Source organism: Bos indicus, chromosome 17 (genome assembly GCF_029378745.1).
Source record: "Bos indicus isolate NIAB-ARS_2022 breed Sahiwal x Tharparkar chromosome 17, NIAB-ARS_B.indTharparkar_mat_pri_1.0, whole genome shotgun sequence".
Lineage (NCBI taxonomy): Eukaryota > Metazoa > Chordata > Mammalia > Artiodactyla > Bovidae > Bos > Bos indicus.
The window spans coordinates 70,359,353-70,384,590 of record NC_091776.1 but is presented as its reverse complement, the minus strand read 5'-3'; the positions used below and the strand labels follow the sequence as shown (position 1 = coordinate 70,384,590).

The following is a 25,238-nucleotide window of genomic DNA, read 5'->3' as shown; positions in this document are numbered from 1 at the left end:
TCTGAAACACGCTTTTCCCTTTGTTTCTCCTCAGACCCTGTGTGGTGCCCTTAATTTCATTCACTGTCCTGAATGATTGCCAGCTGCCATTGAAAATCAGAAAATAGCTCAATTTTAAAAGCATCTTGGTGGTCCAGTGGTTAAGATGCAGAGGATGTGGGTTCAATCCCCTCGTGGAGGAAATAAGATCCTGCATGTCACACAGTGCAGCCAAAAAATAAACGAGTAAATAAAAGTATCGTGGCACAGCTTAGGGTTTACGTATTCCTTTGAAAAGGCAAGTGACATGGTTTGAGTCACTCCATCCGTGAACACCATGCTTTCAGCTCTCTGCGACAGAGCTTTTCCTCATTTTTTATTAAATAGACCACCAGAAGCACACTCTGAAAATTAGGGCTGCGTTACCGTTCAGCACAACTAAATAGGGTGGACCATGTCAACTCTTCACACATTTTGAAGATGTGTTAATCTTGCAAATGCACACACTTAATCCCTCCCCACCCCCTAAAAAAAAGCCACGCACATAACAGGCATTATCTCAGACACAAGACAACTATGGTTTTCTTATGACATCTCCTCCTATCTTGGTTCTGGAGTCCATAAATGCCTACTTTCACATTTATTTTTCTAATTTCTTTTCCATACTAAAATAAACCATGAATCATTGTAACTTAGGGCTTCCCAAGTGGCTCAGTGGTAAAGAATCCACCTGCCAATGTGGGAGATCTGGGTTTGATCCCTGGGTTGGGAAGATCCTCTGGAGAAGAGAATGGCTTCCCACTCCAGTATTCTTTCTTGGAGAATCCCATAGACAGAGGAGCCTAGTGGGCTACAGTCCATTCAGTTCAGTTCAGTTCAGTTCAGTCGCTCAGTCACGTCCAACTCTGCGACCCCATGGACTGCAGCACGCCAGGCCTCCCTGTCCATCACCAACTCCCGGAGTTTACTCAAACTCACGTCCATTGAGTCGGTGATGGGTCAGTCCATGGGGTCACAAAAAGAATCAGACGTGACTTAACGACTAAGCAATAACAAACTGTAACTCAAATGAGCCCCCAAATTAGACTTTTAAAGTATCACTGAATCTTTATTTGGTAAGTTCCAGGAGGCTCACATCCCAGTCTTAAATGCTCGGGTGTTACTGTGACACACCCTTCTTGCGGTGGGCACTGTGAGGCTCAGACCCTCGTGTGGCTGCACTGCATCAGGAGCTGCCGTTTTGTCCAGCAGCCCCCCAGCAGCCCTCCAGGGGGGCCCATGCCCTTCCCCAGGCTGCCTGGGGACAATGAACCATCACCAAAGGGTGTAAACGCCTGGCCCTGGTCTAACCCGGCTCACTTCCAGGGGGAGACCGGAGGCGTCAGGGGCTTTTCCTGCAGCGGGGCCTCTCCCTCGGTCCTCTGCCCCCTACCTCCCCTGGGAAACCAATTCGTGACGTTTCTCTCGTCTTAAATTCTGACACGTCTGTTACTGATGGTGAGGTTAACTCATATCGGAGATTAAAAACTGGTTTCCATAGTAACTTGCTACACTTTCTCTTTTTAGCTTTTATCATGGAAAATTTTCAAACCCATATGAAAATACAGGATAATATAATCAAACCCATGATTTACCTGGACCCCAGGATCATTTATGATGGAGCCAATCTTGTCCCATCTATACCTACCCACCCCGATTATTTGGAAGCAAAACTCACATATGCTATTATTTCATCTGTAAACACTTCAGTGTGTATTGCATCTCTAGAAGAAAATAAAAGAATAACAATCCCATCAACACACTTAAATTTTTAAAAATTTTCTAGTATCATTATTTTTCTAATTGTCTCCAAAAAAACTTTTTACAGTGTGTTTGCTGGATGCAGTTAAGGTCCCTATGCTGCAGTCAGTCATGTCTCTCGAGCATCCTTTAAGCCGGAAGCTCTTTTCATCTCTCCATATCCTGCAATTTATCTGTGGGAGAAAGGAGCTCACTGGTCTTGTAAATTTACCATCTGGATGTGCTCATCACATCCCTTTATTGTTTACCCCGCTCCTCTGCGCCCAGCACTTCCTGAGAACTAGAAATTGTATCTAGAGGTTTGAGCACATTTAGGCTTGATGGGCAGGAACTTCTCCTCAAGCATGCTGTGTGCTTCTATCTGGAGGCCTCGGCATCTGGCGATGTGAGCGGTCACTGGTGATCTCTGCTAGATCCGTAAGCACATAGGAGCCCACACGTGGTAATGTTCGAGCACTCCCTCTGGACCCATTAGCTTGATAACTGGAGAGACAAACACCTCCCCACACCAATCGCTTGGCTACTCTGAAGGGTGATTCATATATGAAAAGCAGACTAAAAGTTCAACTCTGCCTGAGCCCCGTACATCGTGCTGTCTCTGCATCACATCATGGCATGTTCCTCTGGGCCTTGTCCACACACACCCACTGGGACGTCCTCCTATGCTTCCTGGGAGCCATGGCCATTTCCCTGGGTGTGCTCCAGTGTTCCCTCGTCTGATGTGCGTGACAACCCTCGTGTACTGAGCTGCAATCTATGTGCTGACCTATGGACCAGGGGTTGGGGATTCAGAGACACCTGGGACCTATCCGTGCCCTTGGAGGCTCCACAGCTCAGGGGAGGGAATGCCACCAAAAAAAACTGCTATGCTGTGCATGCCCACACGACACGTATGGGGCATGCTGCCTTCTTCCCAGAGGCCACGATGACTGCCACGGGGCTCGCTCCCTGCTCTGACTCCCTGATGTCAGTTTCTCTCCATCAAACAGAAGCCACGGAGCCCATACTGCCCACAGCCCTTCTCCCGTGGCCCCTGCCTCCCACGAGAGCCTGACGCCACGTGAGCACCTCCAGGCAAAGACTCAGGGGAACCGGAGGAAACCGAGACACGTGATAAGACGGCAGGCCTACAGGTGAAACTTCTAAAGCTCTTCTTCATACTGCTGCAACAGTTTTCCATAATAAAACTGGATCTGCTTGGGGTAGCAAAAAATAAAGAAAAGCACAAGGTAAAAAATGCCACATGAGCAAACATTACATAAAGGCCTGGCTCCCTCTGCTCGGCCTCTGCTCGGCCTCCAGCTCTGAGAAGAGGCACCACGTCACCTGGGAGCAGCCATCTGGGGAAAAATACATCTCAGGGCGCCCTGTTCTGCCTCCTGCTATGGGGTCAGCTGAGCGCCCCCCACACATTAGGGGACACTGTCACCCCAAGGCATCTCTCCTCTTTCCATCTGAGCAGAAAGAGGCTCCATGGAGCGCTCGGAACAATGACTCACTGACATATTAAAATAAGATTCCCCCACCTCCAGCTTCACACCCCTCCCAGCAACATATGTTCCTTGTTCTTTTTTTCCAGCAGGAAAGGTCTGTGATTAGCTAAGGGACAATCTGCAGGTAGAGTTGTGGGGTCTTTCCTGGGTCAGATTTTCTGGAGGCCCCAGCACCCTCAATCATGGGCCTGACCTATCCCAGCTTTGCCTGTCATCTGTCCGCCCCCGCCCCCCCACCGTCACCCTGGCCACTCTCTTCCCTCCCCACTGTATCCCTTTCTCTCTACCCCATCCTTGCCTCCAGCCTCTGTTGCCTATCGCCTGGACCAGTTAGGCCTCTGCCTCCTGAGACCATCCACCAGGCCTTCCCATATGCAGGACCCATCTCTGAAAACACCACTTCTGCCAAAGACGCTGCATGAATATTTCACGATATTAAGGAACTGCTGTGACTTCTTAGGTGAATTATGATATTACGGCTTTAAGAGTACTTGTCTTTCAGAGATGCACACTGAAATCTTATAGAGGAAGAGATGAGATGTCTGGGGTTTTATAAGAAATAAAAAAGAAGAGAAGCAAGTGGGATATAAATGAAACAAGATTGGCCCTGAGTTAACAATCATTGAATCTGAGTGATGGGTAATTGGGGATTTATTATGTGAATCTACTTTTTTTTTTTTAATGTTTGAAATTTTACATTAAAATAAAGAAACTTTCAAACCACCGCTCTTGCTATGGGAACATGTAGGAACAGCTTCGAGTCTGACTTCCCACGCTGTCTTTGCAATTGTATCTCCCGCTGGGCCACAAGCTCACTCACATTACCTTCTGAAAGCTCAACATATGTGGGCTCCTGCAGGCACAGCTCGGAACCCCCCCAGGCCACTGGATAGACACCGGGGGGCACAGAGGGGACTTGATCTGGCTGGAAGGGTGGAGGGGCAGGGGTTAAGGCTTATGGCAATGTTTTCTCCTTTTCCCCAAGTCCCACCTCCCCAGGAATAAATGCATCCCTTCCTACAAAGACATCTTAAATCCCACATCCCAAAGCAAGATGGGATCCCTCTGGGGTCCTGAGAGCTGCAGCGCCTGCTCTTCACAAAGGGACCACACACTCTAACGCCTAGAGAAGCTGGTCGGGTGGCGGACTGAGGGACCAAGTCAAGTCCAAGCACAGAGGATGCACTGGCTCCACAGTGAACCAGGGCACAAGCCCACCTAAAGTGCCAGCCCATCCACCATGGCCAGGCTTGAACGGGGACCCAGTGCTAACTGAGTCTCCACTAGCTCAAGCAAAGCAAATATTACATATTATATGTAACATACCTTTGTATGACATTATCTATATTTTTCATATAACCACGCATCATGTAGGTATATGTTATCTATTTTTTCATATAGGAATTCACTAGGAAATTAAGATTTTTTTTTTTAAGGCTTTTTTTTTTTTTTTTACTATTTACTTATTTATGTATTTTGGCTGTGCAGCACGTGTGATCTTAGTTTCCCAGTCAGGGATTGAATCCATGCCGCTTGCAGTGGAAGCACAGAGTTTTAACCACTGGACCACCAGGCCCCGGAAGTCAAGATTTTTATATGAACTCTTCAAACAAACAAAAAAATTGTTCAAATATTGCCCAAATATTCTAAAAATATTCTGTGTTTTTTGGATAGAGAAACTACTCTTTAATGGTGGCTATGTGTCATTGTAAGTTTATCTATACCGACGGACAGAGGAGCCTGGTGGGCTACAGTCCATGGGATCGCAAAGAGTCAGACACGAATTATGACCAGACTAAACCACTACCACACCCACAGAGTGTGAAACACCAAGAGTGAAGCTCGATGTAAATAAACGGTGCACTTTGGGTCCATCAGTTGCACCAAATGGGCTGCTCAGTGAGGGACGGGGATACTGTGTGGGGAAGGGTGCATATGGGAACCCTCTGTTCCACTCAATTGTGCCTTGAACCTAAAACTGGATTAAAAACAGAAAAGTCTATTAAAAATAAAGACAAACAAAAAATCAACCCACTAACAACAACAACAAAAAAAACAAAAAACATTGTGGGAAAAAAAAAAAACAATTGTACATGTATTTCAAATCAAGCTCCAGACTTCAAGTTCATAAATTCTGGCCTATTTCATGACATTCAACACTTACCATGTATTAACCTTTCTTTTCACCTGCCTGTCTTTTGTCAATTACTGGCTCCTTGGCAGACAGCACCAACATTTCACCGCACTTGGGCCTACGGGGCATGGAGGTATCTCCCTCCACCAGGCACTTACTTCTGACTGGCCTCCATCTCCAGCAGGGCAGACAGAGCTGAGGTTCCCTTCTTCCCAACCGGGGGGCCAGCCGACTCGAGAGAGTGCGTGGGGATGGGCCCGGCCATCTGCAAGCCTTTCATGGTGGCCCCTTTCTAGAGCAGAGAGAAGGAAACAGGCCATCAGATGCTGCTGTGTCCGCTGTGCCTCAGGTTCTGGGAACCCATTAGTACAGTCCGGGAGGATGAGATCCAGGAGCTGGAAATGCCACGAAACAACTTTTTACCAAACCAAAATTCCCAAGTAGCTGTCAGACTCAAAACAAACTGCCTCTTTGAGGCGGTTTACTTACATTTTACTTTTATCACAGTTTGAGGAAGTAAACAATGTTACATCTACATTATGGAAAAAGAAACTAAGTCTCAGAAAAGTGAAGTTCAGTTCAGTTCAGTTCAGTCGCTCAGTCCTGTCCGACTCTTTGTGACCCCGTGAACCACAGCACACCAGGCTTCCCTGTCCATCACCAACTCCCGGAGTCCACCCAAACCCATGTCCATTGAGTCATGATGGCATCCAACCATCTCATCCTCTGTCGTCCCCTTCTCCTCCTGCCCTCAATCTTTCCCAGCATCAGAGTCTTTTCCAATGAGTCAGCTCTTCACATCAGGTGGCCCAAGTATTGGAGTTTCAGCCTCAACATCAGGCCTTTCAATGAACACCCAGGACTGATCTCCTTTAGGATGGACTGGTTGGATGTCCTTGCAGTCCAAGGGACTCTCAAGAGTCTTCTCCAACACACAATTCAAAAGCATCAATTCTTCGGCTCTCAGCTTTCTTTATAGTCCAACTCTCACATCCATACATGACCACTGGAAAAACCATAGCCTTGACTATTCGGACCTTTGTTGGCAAAGTAATGTCTCTTCTTTTTAATATGCTGTCTAGGTTGGTCATAACTTTCCTTCCAAGGAGTAAGCCTCTTTTAATTTCATGGCTGCAGTCACCATCTGCAGTGATTTTGGAGCCCCCAAAAATAAAGTCTGACACTGTTTCCAGTTTCCCCATCTATTTGCCATGAAGTGATGGGACCTGATGCCATGATCTTAGTTTTCTGAATGTTGAGCTTTAAGCCAACTTTTTCATTCTCCACTTTCACTTTCATCAAGAGGCTCTTTAGTTCTTCTTTACTTTCTGCCATAAGGGTGGTGTCATCTGCATATCTAAGGTTATTGATATTTCTTCCAGAAATCTTGATTTCAGCTTGTGCTTCCTCCAGTCCAGCGTTTCTCATGATGTACTCTGCATATAAGTTAAATAAGCAGGGTGACAATATACAGCCTTGACATATTCCTTTTCCTATTTGGAACCAGTCTGTTGTTCCATGTCCAGTTGACTTGACTCCAAAACCAAGGTTCTTTCCACTACACAGCTCTCCTGGAAATGATGCTGTGTACAGAAGACAGCTGAACTTGAGGTTAAAAACAAAAAGTAAAAACACAACTGATGATGAAACACTGCTCAGCAATGGACAGGAATGAACTGTGGAGTCAAGCGACAAGTTAGATGAATGCCAAAGGCGTTATGCTGAGGGGAAGAACGCAGCCTGGAAAGATTATGCGCTGTATGATCCCATTTATAGGGTATTTGGAAAAGACAACTGTAGAGTGATGGAGAACAGACCAGTGTCCACCAGGGTTAGAGATGGAGGGATAGTGCGACTCTAAAGGGTGCTGGGAGAGCTTTCCTTGGAGTGATGGAACTGTTCTGTGTCCTGACGGTGGCGGTGATGGTGGTGGCATGAAGCTATACGTTTATAAAACTGAGAGACCTGTGTGCACAGCCACACAGGCGTGCACATGGGCCGAATCATCCCAGATCAGCCCTTTGTTAGCTGGGTGTCCTGAGACACATCCTCCCATCACCGCTACAAGCCTCAGCACCCTCACTGGGGAGTGAGTCACTGAAAGGAGGCCCAAGGGTGCGGGTAACCTCTACAAGTGACTGAAGTGACATGGCTGCTGTTGAGCAATCCGGTACCAGGGCACACAGGCAGCTGTGCCTGACACCGGGAACCCTGCAGGGAGCTCACGGAGGGCTTTGTCTTCGGGTGGGGAGCTTTCCCCCGCTTCCCCCACCACCAACCACTGCATCCTGCACTGAAGAAGAACCCACTCTGCTGGACTGAACATAATCTCTGGGGGGCTGTGGGGTAAAGAACTGGCCGGGGAGGGGCTGCTGACGTGAGAAGAGGCGGTCCCTGCAGCCCACACCCGGCTCAGCCCGCGAGGGGCCCCGGGGCCTCACCCGCATCATGCGGTCCGAGCGGTGCCGCCGGCGGATGCGGTTCAGGCCCTCCACGAAGCGGATGAAGCCGTCCAGGAGCTGCCACTCATCCTCGTCGGCCCGCGGCCGGTCCCCGTAGATGTCGCAGTGCGCCTCTCCCTCCGTGATGCGCTTGGTGGCGGTGACGCAGGCCGGCAGCAGCAGGAAGCGTGTCCTCCAGAACTTCAGGGACTCGATTAAGCTGCGGAGGGATACAGTGGGAAAACGGATGGAGGTGAGACCAAGCCAGTGGAGGTGAGACCAAGCCAGTGGAGGTGAGACCAAGCCAGTGGAGGTGAGACCAAGCCGGTGATAGAAGCACCTCCAGCGAGGTGCATCCATCTCAGCAACCCCCCACCCCCACCTCCAGAGTGGGGTGTGGAGGGTCCATCTGCCTGGGAGCACGTGCCCATCTGAGGTTGCAGGCTCCAAGGGAAGACCTCCAAGGCTGCTCTTCCCTTCTACCCCAGAGACACTGGAATGCTTGTGTGCGCCCAGGCCCAGTGCAATGGCAGCCTTTTATCATTACAACCATAAATCACACATAAAAATGAAAAGTTAAAAACAAGACATCAAAAAGCTTTTTATGTAGAGAATGCATATACAACAAGGTCCTACTGCACAGCACAGAGAACTATATTCAATAGCTTATGATCATCAAGAAGAACGAAATACTAGCCAGGACAGGGAATCAACCTAGATGTCCGTCAGCAGACAAAAGGATAAAAAAGCTGTGGTACATATACACAATGGAATATTACTCAGCCATTAAAAAGAATGCATTTGAATCAGTTCTAATGAGGTGGATGAAACTGAAGCCTATTACACAGAGTGAAGTAAGTCAGAAAGAAAAACACCAATACCGTATACTAATGCGTATATATGGAATTTAGAAAGATGGTAACGATGACCCTATATGCGAGACAGCAAAAGAGACACAGATGTATAGAACAGTCTTTTGGACTCTGTGGGAGAAGGTGAGGGTGGGATGATTTTAGAGAACAGCATTGAAACATGTATATTATCATATGTGAAACAGATTGCCAGTCCAGGTTCGATGTATGAGACAGGGTGCTCAGGGCTGGTGCACTGGGATGACCCTGAGGGATGGGATGGGGAGGGAGGTGGGAGGGGGGTTCAGGATGGGGAACACATGTACACCCATGGCTGAGTCATGTGAATATATGGCAAAAAACACAATATTGTAAAGTAATTAGCCTCCAATTAAAAAACAAAGAAGAAAATACCGCCATTACTGTGACATGGATGCACCTAGATATTATCATAATGGATGGAGTAAGTCAGAGAAACAAATATCATGGCACCACTTAAATGTGGAATCTGAAAGAACGGTACAAATGAACAAAACAGAAATTGAATCACAGATGTAGAAAACAAACTTAACCAGTTACCAAGGAGGAAAGAGAGTGGGGAGAGACAAATTGGGAGACTGGGATTGACATATACACGCTACTATATATAAAATAGGGCTTCCCTGATGGCTCAGTTGGTAAAGAATCTGCCTGTAACGCAGGAGGCCCGAGTTCGATCCCTGGGCCGGGAATATCCCCTGGAAACAGAAATGGCAACCCACTCCAGTATTCTTGACTGGGAAATCCCACAGACAGAGGAGCCTGGCAGGCTACAGACCATGGGGTCGCAAAGAGTCAGACATGACTGAGTGACTAAACCACCATATATAAAATAGATAACTAGTAAGAACCTACTGTACAGCACAAGGAATTCCACTCAATACTCTGTAATGATCTATATGAGATAAGAATCTAAAAAAGAGTAGACAAATGTATGTGTATAACTGATTCACTTTGCTGGATGCCTGAAACTAACACAGCACTATAAATCAACTATACTCCAATTAAAAAAAAAAAGAAAAGAATGTACATTTACATGAAACCATCACACTGCACACCTTACGTATATACTATTTTTGTCAATTATACCGCAATAAAGCTGAAAAAAGATTTTTAAAAATCCTAGGATAAACCATGGGGGGGCTTCTCTGGTGGCTCAGATGGTAAAGAATCTGTCTGCAATACAGGTGACCCAGGTTCGATTCCTGGGTGGGGACGATCCCCTGGAGAAAGGAATGGCAACCTACTCCCGTATTCTAGGAGCCTGGTGGGCTACAGACCAAGGGTTGCAAAGAGTCGGACACAACTGAGTGACTACACTTTCACTTTTACAGGATAAACCATAATGGAAAAGAATATTAAAAAAAGAAAGTACATATATAACTGAACCACTTTGCTATATAGCAGAAATTAATGTGACATTATAAATCTACTACACCTCAATGAAAAAAAAAAGTTACAAGCACTTAGGAAGATGTGAAGAGCACGGACATTCCACCAAAGGGCACATCCTCACCAGGTTTTTTTGCTCTTTGTTGTTCCATATGGTAAAACACATGTAACACCATTTAGCATTATAATGATCTTTAAGAGCACATTCAGTGGCGCTCAGTACATTCACACTGCTGTGTGATCGTCCCCGTCCATCTCATCACTGAGTTTTTAACCCAATCCAGATGTGTTTTTCCCTCCACTTTTTTTTCCCTAAGAATGCCCTCATTTTACAATCAGGAGGAAGAACAGAGGCATTAGATTACAGACATGTGGCAGGCCACAATGGGAGGAAGCCAACTCGGGCTCTCTGACCTGAAGTCCTCAGAGCCGGCAGAGCAGATATACTGATCTAAGTAATTCCACTTGTACTCCTCCAGTCGCTCATGCGAGAATTCCACCCAACAGGAGACGAACTCTGAATCGGAGTGGGAGGGGCAGAGGCTGTAGGTGTAGTGGATCTGGGCGGACTCGTACGGGTACCTGAAAAACAAAGGTCCAAACAAGGATATCCGCCAACTCTTCTGTACCTTTTCTTTCTCAGTATTCTTGGCATTCAAGCACAGTGACCAACTCATCTCAGGGGGCTGGTGATGGAGATGTCTCAGTTTTTAAACCAGAAAAACATCTACTTCTGCAGTATTGATTATGCCAAAGCCTTCGACTGTGTAGATCACAACAAACTAGAAAATTCTTCAAGAGACGGGAATACCAGACCACCTGACCTGCCTCCTGAGAAATCTGTATGCAGGGCAAGAAGCAACAGTTAGAACTGGACATGGAACAACAGACTGGTTCCAAATTGGGAAAGAAGTATGTCAAGGCTGTACATTGTCACCCTGCTTATTTAACTTATATGCAGAGTACATCATGAGAAACGCTGGGCTGGATGAAGCACAAGCTGGAATCAAGATTGCCAGGAGAAATATCTATAACCTCAGATACGCAGATGACACCACCCTTATGGCAGAAAGTGAAGAAGAGCTAAAGAGCCTCTTGATGAAAGAGAAAGAGGAGAGTGAAAAAGCTGGCTTAAAACTCAACATTCAGAAAATGAATGGCATCCGGTCCCATCACTTCACAGCAAATAGATGGGGAAACAATGGAAACAGTAAGAGACTTTATTTTCTTGGGCTCCAAAATCACTGCAGATGGTGACTGCAGCCATGAAATTAAAACAAGTTTGCTCCTTGGAAGAAAAGCTATGACCAACCTAGCTGCTGCTGCTGCTAAGTCGCTTCAGTCGTGTCCGACTCTGGCGAACCCATAGACAGAAGCCCACCAGGCTCCGCCATCCCTGGGATTCTCCAGGCAAGAACACTGGAGTGGGTTGCCATTTCCTTCTCCAATGCATGAAAGTGAAGTTGCTCAGTCGTGTCCGACTCTAGCGACCCCATGGACTATAGCCTACCAGGCTCCTCCGTCCATGGGATTTTCCAGGCAAAAGTACTGGAGTGGGGTGCCATTGCCTTCTCCGACCAACCTAGACAGCATATTAAAAAGCAGAGACATTACGTTGCTGACAAAGGTCCGTCTAGTCAAAGCTATGGTTTTTCCAGTAGTCATGTATGAATTTGAGAGTTGGACTAGAAAGAAAACTGAGCGCTTAAGAATTGATGCTTTTGAAGTGTGGTATTGGAGAAGACTCTTGAGAGTCCCTTGGATTGCAAGGAGATCCAACCAGTCCATCCTAAAGCAAATCAGTCCTGAATTCATTGGAAGGACTGATGATGCTGAAGCTGAAACTCCAATACTTTGGCCACCTGATGCGAAGAACTGACTCCTTGGAAAAGACCCTGATGCTGGGAAATATTGAAGGCAGGAAGAGAAAGGGACAACAGAGGATGAGACGGTTGGACGGCATCACCGACTCAATGGATATAATTTTGAGTGAGCTCCGGGAGTTGGTAATGGACAGGGAAGCCTCGTGTGCTACAGTCCACGGAGTTGCAAAGAGTTGGACATGACTGAGTGACTGAACCGAAACCTTCTTATTCTTCTATCATATTCTTTGTTTTTAATTGGAGTGTTAAGACTCATGCTAAACATTGTAAGCTGGATCAAATCCCTTTCAGAAATAGGTGAACTGCAACCATAAAACACAACCCTGGAAAGCAGACTTTCCTGGTGGTGTGTGGAAATCCGCTGCCAATGCAGGGGACACTGGTTGGATCCCTGGTCCAGGAAGATTCCACATGCAGCTGAGCAACTAAGCCCATGCGCCCCAACTGCTGGAGCCCAAGCACCTAGAGCGTGTGCTCTGCAACAAAAGAGGTCACTGCAGTGAGAAGCCTACACAGAGCAACTAGCCCAGACACCAGCCCCGCCCCTGCTGGCCTCAACCAGCCCTTGCAAAGCAATGAAGACCCAGTGGGGCCAAAGATAAATACATAAAAATTAAAAAAAGAAAACCTGGGAAACAAAATAGTAACTCCAAAACAACAACTACTCACTCAATCTCCCCGGTGTGAATATACATGCAATTCAGTATGCGGACAGTATGTATTATAAACATCGCTTGGTAGGTGGACATGATCTAGGACAGAAGCTGAAAATGTTAAACCCCCAGGACTCACTTGGGAAGGTAGCGGGTCACTGTGATCATCTTGTCTTTCAGTGTGACTTTGTGGAAGGTTCTGCCCATGCTCAGCCAGTACTGGTCTTCCTCTTCCGGGCGGTTTCGGGACACAAGGCCTAATAAGGAAAAGAAGAATTTCCTCCATCTGGTTGAGGGTCCTTCCTTTAAAAGGCAATTGCTTCTCTTCCACATAGATTCAGAAAAGGAGAGACAAAAGAGGCAACACTTTCAGTTTGACAATTTCGTGGAAAAGAAATAACTCTTGGTTGGAAAAAAAAAAAAAGTCCTGAAGGTGGAAGATTTTTCTGTTACTGAGCCAGCCAGCAGGGGGTTGGAGTCGGGGGTACCGACAGCATCTGGATGATACACTCGAGGCTGAACGACCTGATGCCTCGTCCTCTGTGAAGGGAAGTTCTAAGCTGGGTGTTAACTGACTAAAATGGAACTCTACCCTTCTCAGGCACGAGCTGCCCCCTGGCACCTGAGACCCTCGCCCCTGGGGCAGCCAACCCAGCCCATGACGCCCACTCTGCTACACCATGTTTCAGACGTAAAGGATCACTTATTGGGAACTGCCGTGGCAGTTCAGTGGTTAAGACTCTGTGCTTCCACTGCAGAGGACATGGGTTCAATTCCTGGTCGGGAAACTAAGATCCCACATGCAGTGCAGCCAAAAAAACAAAAGAACCACTTATTTATTTGCTCAAATTTCCTTCTCCAAACATCTGCTCCTGTTGTTTCTTCTGCCTTCTCTTCCATCTCATCTCTGCCTTCTCACCATCAAATTCCTAAAGATTGTTTAAGGTCACCATCAAGTGCCACCTTCTTCAGAAAGCTATCAGACCTCATCAATGGTGAATTCTACCCTGGATATAGCTCCTTGTGTGTGTGGGTCTCACTCCCGACAAAGTAAAAGTTCCAGGAGGCCAGGGCCCAAATCTTGTTCATCTTTGTATTTTCAGTAGCACCTTATAAAGTGCCTGTTCAGGGAAAAGCCAACCTGGATGGGACCACTAACATGGAAAGGGAATTCATACCACTGTGTTTAGGATAAGAACAAAATCCTTCACATGGTCTGTGCAGCTTGGGTGTCCTGATGTCTCTGGCCATGTTGCTGGCTTACTCGTGGTACTCCCCACACTTGTCTTTTAGGTGCCTGGAAAGTCTCATGAGGCCTTTGCACACACTAATCCTGCTGCCTAGCATGCTCTGCCCTCCACTCCTCTTCTCTCACACTAAAAACTCCTGCGTGTGTTTCAGGTCGCAGCTCAAACATCACCTCCTCAAAGAAGCTGCCCCTGACTCTCCAGACCAAATCCAATCCCATATTAAATACTCTCGGGCAAGCATTTTGATTTTTCCGTCATGGTCTTTATCATAACATGGCATTGTATTTCATAGTTTGACTAATGTTATTTTGTCCTATAGAGCAGGAGCTTCAGAAATACTAACGAATGAATGAGTGAATGAATGAATGAGTGAACTAATGAAATAATGAGTGAATGAATGAGTGACATAAAATGAATGAACTAATGAATGAATGAGTGAACTAATGAAATAATGAGTGAATGAACGACATAATAAAATGAGTGAACTAATGAATGAATGAGTGAACTAATGAAATAATGAGTGAATGAATGACATAATGAGTGAACTAATGAATGAATGAGTGAACTAATGAAATAATGAGTGAATGAATGAGTGACATAATAAAATGAGTGAACTAATGAATGAATGAGTGAACTAATGAAATGAGTGAATGAATGAGTGACATAATAAAATGAGTGAACTAATGAATGAATGAGTGAACTAATGAAATAATGAATTAATGAAATAAGGAATGAATGAATAAAATGAGTGAGTGAAATAATGAATGAATGTGTGCAATAATGAATACATGACATAATGAATGAATGAACACTGTCGTAAGTTCATAGACCCATGCTGTCCTATACCAGGCACGGTTGCTTCCATGGTGGAAGAGAATAAGATGAAGCTGAAGTTATCCTAGCAATCAGAAAGGTTATTAGTAGAGTCTATAATATGAGAAGGCGGCATCACGTGATGCATATCACAAGAGGCTTTTAGAAAAAACCCAGAGGAACCCAAAGCTTCATGCTGAACAATGGGCCCTGGACGCAAGGACCACTAAGCCTCCATTGACAGGTCCATGCTTCTTTGATCCTCTGACTGGAGGAGCTTTAATGGAACCAAAGCTGGCCTGAGGTTTGGTTCTGGCTGTCTAGGGAGCAGGGTGGGGTGCTCATTAGCTACAAGGAGGAAGCAGGGGATGAAGAGATGCTCAGTGATGGCTCCAGGAAGTGACCGCCACTCTCTGGTTCCAGGCCCCCACATGTAATTCTCGCTGCTGGACTTGTTTCAGGGGAGACCTCCAGAGCCCAACTCAAACTCAGCCAGCACCACCGAGTCTCTGTACTCACTAGCCTCTGCCACTCATGGATGACCCATCTTGGCTTCCAGTCACTGAACTGCAATGAGCTGCAGTGACAAGAATAGGGAAGGAGGGGAGAACAAGCATAAACTTCAGGTTCAGGTAACATTAGAGGACCTACTGTGTCAGGCACTGTGCACGAAATAAACCCAGGCCTCTGGGACAGGAATATTCACCCTGTAGTTTGACAGTTCGGCCCCTGCTCAGCCACCTGGGACCCAAGGAACTGCTCAAGCCAGGCTGGAACATTCCTGAACTTAGGCATACCCTCTTCCTTAAAAGGAGAGCTGGAGATTAAAGAGAGTTTTAAGATAAGTCTGAACTTGGAGGAGACGTTAATTCTTGTATAAAGTGAAAATTTTAAGGGAAAAAAAAATGGGTAAGCAATATAGCAGAGAATATCTGTATAAATATGCCATTATATAGATGCATTAATATGTTATTATCAGTATACATAAACATATGAATATATATACATAAACATATGAAATTACTAGATCAAAAAAAATGTGTGTTGAAAAACAATGACTTTAAGTGTATGTATTCCCTACTATCTTAAGAACTTGTTTCCACAAATTGAATAGAGGAGAAAACTCAGGGTCTGCAGTGGAACCTCACCCCGGCTGTAGAGCGGGCTGCTGCTGAGTGGCGGTGGGCCAGCAGGGCTGGGCTTCTGTGCGCGGGGCTGAACGATGATCTGGTAACCCTGCATGAGCCGCTGGCAGATGAACTCTTCAAATACCTGCTGGGCCGTCATCTGCACGCCCTCCTCATCCCTCCTGAAAAGACAGACGGCGTTCACAGGACATGCCAGGAGCACAGTGAGAGAGTCCCCAGTCCCCAGCTCCATCCCCGTGAGCCCTTCCGTGGTGGTACGTGAAACTGAAGGTTTGCAAACCAGTCTTGGGAGAAGGAAAAGCCAGGCACCTCTCTGTCACTGACCTGTCGATGTCAGCCTCCGGGAGGAGATCGTAGCAGCCCTCCGTGTAGTCATTCTGTAGGCCCTGGCGGTCGGGGAAGTAGTCCGTGGTGAGGGGGAGGCACGCGGGAGTCGTGAGTGACTTCCAGTCCACACCAACTGTGCAACAGAAGCCTGGCACTACAGGGGGAGCAGACAGCGTCAGAACTGCCTCGTGTGAACAGGGAGGAATGTAGTGAGGTCACCAGGCAGGTGTGGGATGTGGGTGGGGAGTCGGGGGGAGAAGGGCAGTGTGATAGGTGATCAAAGTGCCAGGAAAGGGAGGGAGAGAGAAAGGGAGGGGGGAGGGAGAAAGAGAGAGAAACAGAGGCTGTTAGACAACGCAGTGCTTATCCGATCCCACCATGCAAATGGGAGTCGCAGCTGACACTTTTCATTTTCTGCTGATCGTGAGCTGCAGCCGTGAGTCCAGTGAGGTTACGGCAGGGGCAGGCCAGGCAGAGTTACACATCGAAGCAAATCAATGTCCTGAGAGCGGAAGAGAGGCTCAGGCCAGGAGCCTCCCAGAGGCGGCGGAGGGGCCAGGTGGGGAGGAGAGGGGGGTGCAGCTGATTCTGGAGGGAACAGCACAGGGGAGCAGAACTCAGGATTGAAAAGTAAGTCACAGATCCATCAGGGCAGGAAGAGGAGTCAAGGGAGGACGTCTGGGAAAGTTACGAGGCTGGAACTTTAGGAGCCGGAGTTTAACAATCTAGAGATGAGAGCTGTCATGGCAGAGTGGGCCTGACCCTCTGGGTCGGTCAGAGATCACCTGCGCTTTGGTGAAGCGGGGCTTCCCCACCTCAGGGCATGAGACCTACTCTGGTCAGGATAATTCTGTCATGGGGGGTGGTCCTGGGCACTGCAGGATGTGAGCAGCCTCCCGGTCCCTACTCACTAGATGCCAGTGGCATCGCCTGGTTGTAAAAACCAATGGTGTCTGCAGACACTGCCACATGTGCCCCGATGAGCAGAATATTCCTTGCTGAGAATAACTGAGTTAACGCAGGGGGGCAGTCAGCTTCTTCAGTCAAGTAAGTGAACACTGTTTTTCAAATCTCCATACAAGGGAACAACTAGAAGCAGATAAACTCCTCGCTTCAGGCTCTGTGTCCCCAGCGAGACCCTCACACGCCTCATCTCCTGTGGCTCCTCGGCCTTGCGCCCGCTGTCCCCGACACCCCTCCTCTGAGCAGGTGTGGCGCCATCATCAACCCCTTTAAACACCTGGCCGAGCTGAATCCCCCCAAGGTCACAGGACCAGAAGCCTCTCTGCTCAGGGATCTTTCCTCCTTAAAGTGACCGACGTGCCCCCAGGAAAAGAGTGTCCCTGAGCCTGGGGGCCAGGGGCCAGGAAGACTTTCGAGCTGAGTCCCAGGGGGAAACATGCCCAGCGTGCAGCCACAAGGCTTTGGGGAAGATGACCTGACCTGCAACAAGCCTAACTCCATGGTCTCCACTCCAGGTCCCGGGTGACTTCTGGTTGGTTGGTCTGAATTTTATTTTATTGTGGTAAGAGCACTTAACTTGAGATCTACCACCTTAACAAATTTTAAGTGTACAATTCAGTATGCTTAAATTTGGGACAGTGCCATGCGGCAGGCCTCTAGAGACCTTACTCACCTCACAAGGACTGAAGTTTTACACCCACCAACTGGCAACACCCCGCACCCTGGCCCCCTTCCCCTGGGACCCTGGCAACCACCACTGCGCTCTCTGAGTCTATGAGTCTGACTCTATACAGGCCTTGTTAACTCCTTAATACCCCAAGAACTCAAAACACAGCGAGAGGGAAGCAGGGGAGGGAGAGGAATGGATTGGGAGTCTGGCGTTAGCAGATGCAAACTGACATTTAGAATGGATCAACAGCAAGGTCCTCATGTATAGCACGGGGAACTATATTACATATCCTGTAATAAGCCATGATGAAAAAGAATATAAAGAAAAGAATGTATATATGTGTATAACTGAGTCATTTGGATGTACAGCCGAGTCGCACAACATTGTAAATCAACTACACTTCAATAAAAAACAAAAACAAAAGACCCAGTCCACAGCATCCTAGTTAGCACCCCAACTTCCCATATGGCAAACGAGGGTGAGTTTGTGTGAGCTTCCGGGTTAGGATCAGCAGCAGAAGGTGGGCGCCAAATGGAGCCCCCAAGGGGCGGCCGGAAGTGCAAGGCCCTCTGCTGCTGTGCCTTCTCATCGTCCTGGCCCTTGCCAGTTCCTTGACCCTTGGCACTAGAAAAACCTTTTAGAAACAGGGTCCACGGGCACACATGGAGACTTCAAACCCTGTGGTGAGAAAAGCCCCCAGTTCTGAGCTGGGTGCTGCTGCTGTTTCCCTGGGTAAAGAGTCTGGGTGGCGTCTTTTCCACCTCCAGTACCTCCAGGCCCTGCCAAAGCCTCTGAGGTGGTTCCAGCTCAGAACCACACAGTGACAAACACAGATGACAAAATCCAGCGCTGGGCTTGCAGAGGAGAAACAGGCTCATCTATTCAAGGCTGGCAGCTTTCTAGAAAATAATCAATCTGCCAACTATTCTTTGGAATATATTCCAAGGATCTGAACCAAGAGAAAAAAATACACCCACGGCACCATGCATTCATTATATACTATTAAAAAAAAAAAAAAAAAACTAGAAATCACCCAAATGGCCACCAATAGACATGATTATCCAAATCACAATATAGTAACATGTTTGATATTGACATGAAAAATGACTAGCATGCCAGACCTGGAGAACCAGTGCAATGATTGCTAAGTTACTTAAAAGTGGGGACAAAAAAGATTTGGTGATGTACATACATCCATTGGTCACAGTGAGGTAAAGCAATGTTGATCAAGCAGTAGAGTTTCTTTTTCTGGTCTTTTGCTATTGCTGATATTTAGATGTTCAGCTATTTCAACAGACAAGGATGATCAATGTAAATGCAACCCAGACACACACTTCCAACTGCAGGGATGTAAACAGCTTCAGGTCTTATTCCTTCTGACTTCTCCCCACAGCCACTGTTAGGCATCTCAGAGCCAAGGCCAGCACCGGGAATATGGCCACCCTTCCCGTGTGGCCTCCCCGCCGCTCCCTTTCCATCAGAGAAGCTACAGACTCTCCCTCACCACACTGCCTTCCCGCACCTGAGACGTGAACGTCCAGGCTGTTCTCCCCCAAACAGGGCTCTCTCTTGCTCCCCCTCAGTGCCCTGACCATCCACCCACACCCCGCCTCCCTCCATCAGTCGCCCCCTCTTACTTGGGTCTGGGGAGGTAGACACACTGTCCTCTGGAGAATCCTTATTCTGCGTCCGAGGACTCACATCTATGGAAAGATAAAAAGAGTCTGTTTCAGTGAGGCTCATTTTGCAAAAAAGTTCTGACCAGTTATAGTTTTAAAAAAAAGAGAGAGAGAGAGAGAACCTTCCACATCAGTCATTAAATTAGGATTTCTCTGAATCTTCCCTCTTTTCTCCAGAGCAGATTTTATAGTTCCAAGACTCATCTTCTGAGGAATCAATGGGTCTATGAGAGCTGCCTCCCCCAGGCCCAGAATCACACTCCATGTCCACCCTGGGAAAATCCTGAAGCAGTTACCACCCGAACCCATGGTTCCCCCGCTTCAGGTCGCCAGGAAACTCGCTCTAAGCATCACTAGCTGAATCCACTCGTGACTGGAGGCAAACTTTATTAACTAATTTTTATAAAATTTCAATTCCGTTGTCTTCCTCAAGTCAAGTTTCAGAAAGGCAAGTTAACTTACAGAAAACGAAGACATGAAATAGTAACTTCATTGTTTGTTTCAATTTTACTGTTTCTCGTATTCATTTGGTATACCATCTGTCCTTTGAGGCTTTCCAAAATCTGCCACCCATCTAAACTCATGTTCCCCTATCCCTGTAAAGGCTCTCTGAATAGTGCAGAAATCAGAAACAGCAGCCAATGCAGGAGACATAAGAGAGGCGAGTTTGATCCCCGGGTCAGGAAGACCCCCTGGAGGAGGGCAGGGCAACCCACTCCAGTACTCTTGCCTGGAGGATCCCATGGATAGAGGAGCCTGGCAGGCTACAGTCCACGGGGTCGCAAAGAGTTGGACACGACTGAGCGCAGAAACAGCAGGACAGCTGGCTACTGGCTGGAGAGACCAGGATAACACCTCCACATCTCTGGGTGTTAAGTTGCTACGTGTATAAAATGTATTGAATGACTTACTCCCTACAGGAATGATCAGATAACAAGTGCTTCCAAAAAGCATAAAGCCTGTATCAATCAATAAAAGCTCCTACCCTCCCTGCATTTAGAATCCCTCACCTTCTAACTCTCCTCCTAACCAAATACCACCCCTTCGCATCTGAGGTGCCTATCCACTTCTGTAAGCCAGTGGTCCTCAAACTTTTTGGCCCCAGGGACTAGTTTTGTGGAAGACCCTCTTTCCACGGATGGGGAGGGAGGGGGCGGTCCTGAGACGATTCAGCATACTGCATTCATTGTGTGCTTTATCTCCATTACAGCAGCTCCACCTCAGGCCATCGGGCACTAGATCCCAGAGGCTGGGGACCCCTGCGTAAGCGACAAGGCCACCCTTCTCTTCTCCAGTCTCAAACCACACTGCTCCCTCTGGGTCTCTGATCATTTTTCTGGGGGGGGGGGTCCCCTTCCACATATAATTGAAAGCTTCCAGGCCTGGTGCGGCCCTCAATAGTGATCTCATAAGCAGCCCTCAATCACGACTCACTGACAGACCAATGATAAATGTGTTCCTGACCAACATGTTCTCAGCTAAAAACGTAACGTGCAGCCCATTTATAATTCCATGCATTATTAGAAGCACAGCTTCTAAATAGGTCACCCGAAATTGTGGCTGAAATGATCCCAAAATAGACATGGCCCTGCTTTTCCATCCCCATGTCGCTCCCGGGGGTGGGCCTGCTCAGAGCGTCTCCTGGGCAGGTTACCTGCACCACTGCCACGGAGCAGGCTGACCGAGAGCTCCTCCGTCCCAGCGAAGCTCAAGAAGGACGTGCCGTCGCCGGGCTGGCGGGAAGTGCTGTGCCTGCAGAGAACAAACAGAGCCCAGCCACCTAGCTTAATGTGGATCATCACCTCTTTTATCCTGCTCACCCTGTCTCTGGGGGGTTTTCATCAAAAACAGGCCTGAACGTTCAGCCACATGGGCTGGCAAACACTGAGATCCACATCGCAGCTGCCAGGCTTCGGGATTCAGAGCGCATGCCAGCTCTAGACTCTCACCCTGGCACCCCAGCTGCATCCCCATCACCATGCCAGATGCCTGCCCTCTCCATCCTAAGCCTGCCCCTGCTGATATCCCCAGCGGGACGTGAGGTGCTTCAACAGAGGTATCACGTTAAGCCGGTAAAGAGGGTCACGCCCTGCTTGTGTCTGACATCCAGCCCATGGGATGCTGGGACGGCTGGAAAGGGGCCAAAGATTGCACCTTGCAAGAGTAACACATCACAGAAGACCCAGTATAGCCTGGGCTAGAGCACGTCAACGGTTAAATGACTTTCTTCCTAGGCTGACTCTCTCTGGATGCCTTGTAACACATTTAGAACCCCGGTTCAAAAAGACTTGTTTCTATAAACACAGGCCTTGGTCTCCATTGTTTTAACTTACTTACTTTTTATCAAGCAAAATTTTAATAATATAGAAATATATAATAGTCTTTGATCAAAAATATCACTTGAAAGTCAGTAGCACCCGTCTCATGATTTGCAATTTGTCAACCATTACTATTAAATAAATTCTTATACAGTGGTTATTTTGAGATCCTCAGCAATACAATAAAATATGAAAAATAATTAAAAAGATAAATATTTGCAGTGAAGGCATGACTCTAATTCTTTTGGGATACCTTGCTTTCTGCATTAACCCAACAGTGGGATTCCTCAATGACCAAAACGACAAAAGTCACAGACTGAATGCCCAGAACACACAGCAGGAACCACCCGCCCTGGAATTCATTTTCACCCTCGACTGAGGATCAGAAGTAACTCATGTCTGTGGTTGACAAAGCGTGTTTTGAATTAAAGCGGAAGCCAAAGCAAGGGCCTGGGGAACATCTTTGGCAAAAACACCCCAGGCTGTCTGTGTCAACGGGCCCAGGGAAGGGGACTGACAAAGGGTGGTGCTGCAGCCCCACCACGTCCCCGAGTCTCCCGGACGTGACGCGTCATGGGCAGCCCGTTCCGCCAATACCCCGGCACCTCCCAGAGCCCCAGGCCCAGCCTCACCTGCCGGCGGCCTCGTGGTATGCCAGCTCCAGCAGCTCCGCGGAGGAATGGGTCAGGTCCCTCTGCCCGCTGCCCTGCAGCTCTGCCATATTCTGTCGGGTCTGGTGATGGATCTGAATGGCCTCTCCCGACGGTCCTATCCAGACAGAGACCCACTGACCATCGTCCCCCCAGAAGCCAGAGCCACACTCTACCTCACACTGTCTCTCTTCCTGCTGCTAGGACACGAGCGCTGGAGAGGCTGAAAGGCAACCACAGCACAGAGGAGCATCATGTCCTCAACCCTCTGGCTCCCAGACGGGACATCGCCTTCTCTGAGCGAGGCTTGTCCTCCTGTGAGGCCTCAGCCTAAGAATATTGCAGGGACCTCCCCGGTGGTGCAGGGGATAAGAATCCGCCTGCCAGTACAGGGGACGCAGGTTCAGGCTCTGCTCTGGGAAGACTCCACATGCCTTGCAACAACTAATCCTGCATGCCACAACTACTGACCCCATGCTCTAGAGCCTGAGAGCCACAAAGTTAATTCACCAAAATGAGAAGCCCGCACGCTGCCAACTAGAGAGTAGCCCCCACTCACCACAACTAGAGAAAGCCTGCGTATAACGATGAAGACCCAACACAGCCAAAAATAATAAAAGAAAGAATATTGTGGGAGCCTTTGTTTCACACACATCAAGTGAGATACAGTAGAGAAAGACAACAGCATAGGAGGCAGGGGCTCCTCCCAGGAACAAGTCAGACAAGAAGAACACATGTGGCTGTCCCTGCCTCCAGGTGCAGAGAGGGATGACATCTCTGACTGAGGCCAAGCAGGGACGGGTGCTGAGGGCCAGGACTGGGAGTTCCTGGCCAGGGCTCTTTCCCAAGAAAAACTTACCCACAGGGAAAGTGTGCATCCAGCGCCTCCTGTTGGACGTGAGCTTCATGGGCATCCGTGAGGGCGCAAAGGGGTTAATCAGTGCCCGCTGGGGCGTGTACCCCCCGGGGCGGACATGCAGCATGGACTCTGCGCTGCCCACGTGGAACCTGCCCGGTGCGCTGGAATCCCGCTGTGGTGGCTCCATCATGTTCTCCAGGACGTCTGCCAGTTACCGTGGGGATGAGGGGGGAGCATAGAGAGAAAGCACAGGGTCACGGGGAAAGCAGGACTAGGCAGGAGAGCCTCTGAGGCTGACAAGGACCTTGGACGGTGTACATGTGAGGGAAATGAGGGAAATCGCCAAATTATAGAGAAGTGAAATACTGGGTTTGTTTACTTTTTAAACACTTAAGAGAAGGAGGTTCTGGTCCCTAAATTACTAGCCTAGTGAAGCTACACCCAAAGCCAATGGAGAGGACCACACATTGCCTGGATACCCTGGACTCTGAGCTGGATGCAATGACTCCATGGAGCTGTCTCCTCTGGGGATGGGGTGGGTGTATTCTGTATACGGGAGGAACAATACAGGTAGGTATTTGGTGACCAGAAGGGGGGACCCTGGCAGAGACAGCAATGTGTTCAGTTCACTAGACCCATTTGATTTTCCTCTGAGGCTCACAAGGAGAGGGCAGTTTCTGGCCCCTTTGCACTGGGGCCACAGAACAGTTCCAGTCAGCAGAGCACAGGCAGAAGTGACCTGTTCCACCTGAAGGTCTGGACCACTGACACCTCCACTCATGACCTCCCTTCTCCTCTCCCCTGCTGTGGAAACTCTGGAGACCTGTGTTGATGACCATGGCATCCCGGGATAGAAGGAACCCCAGGCCCTAGGTGACTGGGTGGACAGAAACCCCCTCCCACTGATGCAGAGGCCTGGAACATGAATAAGCAATCAATGTGACTGTGTTTAAAAAAATAATAAATTCATGGGAGGAATAAATGAGGAAATGAGTGTATCCAGCCTTGACCAGGCATGGAGATGGCACGCTATTTAGACCCAATCCGTCCCACCCAATGGCAGACAGGTCCCTAACCTGGGTGGATCAAAGAGTCGAAACCTACAACCAGGTCCCCTGAGGAATGTCGCACGCCCACCAAGCAAACACCCAGGTTAGAAAGTGGGTCCAGGGCCTTCCCTGGTGGCCCAGTGGCTAAGACTCTGTGCTCCCAGTGCAGGGGGCCTGGAGCCGATCCCTGGCCAGAGACCTAGACCACACGTGCCACAACTAAAAGAGATCCGAACAACGAAGACTGAAGTGCCCGAGTGCTACCGCTAACACCTGACGCAGCCAAATACATAAAGACACAAAAGATTAAAACGGCTGCCCAGCCCTGCCCTCTGACCTCGAGTGCTGGTGTAGCCCAGGGAGCTGCTGACTTCGTACTGGTGCAGGTGGGGGTGAGGGATCACCAGGATGTTGGCGCTCCTGCCCAGCGAGCTGTCGTCAGACGCCTGGCTCCTCACCTCCTCCGTGGGCAGCGTCCGGCCGGGCAGCGAAGGGCTGGATGAAACGTCGCAGGAGCTGGCGCTCTTCCGGCTGTGACTCTCCCGCTCTCGCACAGACCTGGCAGGTGGAAGACCAAGTCACTGTCCCAGCCCGGGCTACATGGAACCAGTAATGATAACCCTCCATGGGATCTCTGGGTGGGAGGTGACGCAGGAGGTACTCTGCCCTGAGCAGCTCCAGGAAGAAACAGGGGAAATGATGGACAGTCCTCCCGTGGCCAGAGTCCTGGGATCAGAGCCTTAGAGAAGCGATCCCTCAGTCTGACGCCACCTCATCCCACCATCAAGCTCGAGTCACGGAAAATGGAGTTTTGACTTGAGGTCACCCAGGAGGAAGCACACAGCAC

The 25,238-nt window shown here is 48.4% G+C and overlaps 1 protein-coding gene across 11 annotated transcripts in view; it reads right to left on the bottom strand.

Annotated features, from left to right (window-relative positions):
• DEPDC5 (DEP domain containing 5, GATOR1 subcomplex subunit) overlaps positions 1-25,238 on the bottom strand; it is a 72,926-nt gene that overhangs the window by 20,685 nt on the left and 27,003 nt on the right. For 2 of the 11 annotated variants that reach the window (XR_011561238.1, XR_011561239.1), the window contains exons 21-32: positions 24,729-24,949; positions 23,343-23,546; positions 22,466-22,601; positions 21,170-21,267; positions 19,474-19,539; positions 16,201-16,384; positions 15,877-16,037; positions 12,805-12,922; positions 10,544-10,711; positions 7,848-8,067; positions 5,565-5,698; positions 1,697-1,742 (exon numbers count right to left, since the gene is read on the bottom strand). Coding sequence is in view for 8 of the 11 variants with exons in the window: in XM_070769901.1 (XP_070626002.1) it covers positions 2,747-2,972; positions 5,565-5,698; positions 7,848-8,067; positions 10,544-10,711; positions 12,805-12,922; positions 15,877-16,037; positions 16,201-16,384; positions 19,474-19,539; positions 21,170-21,267; positions 22,466-22,601; positions 23,343-23,546; positions 24,729-24,949 (1,936 nt within the window). In the remaining 3 variants the exon portion in view is untranslated. The other 9 variants (XM_070769896.1, XM_070769898.1, XM_070769897.1 and 6 more) reach the window with 7 other exon arrangements.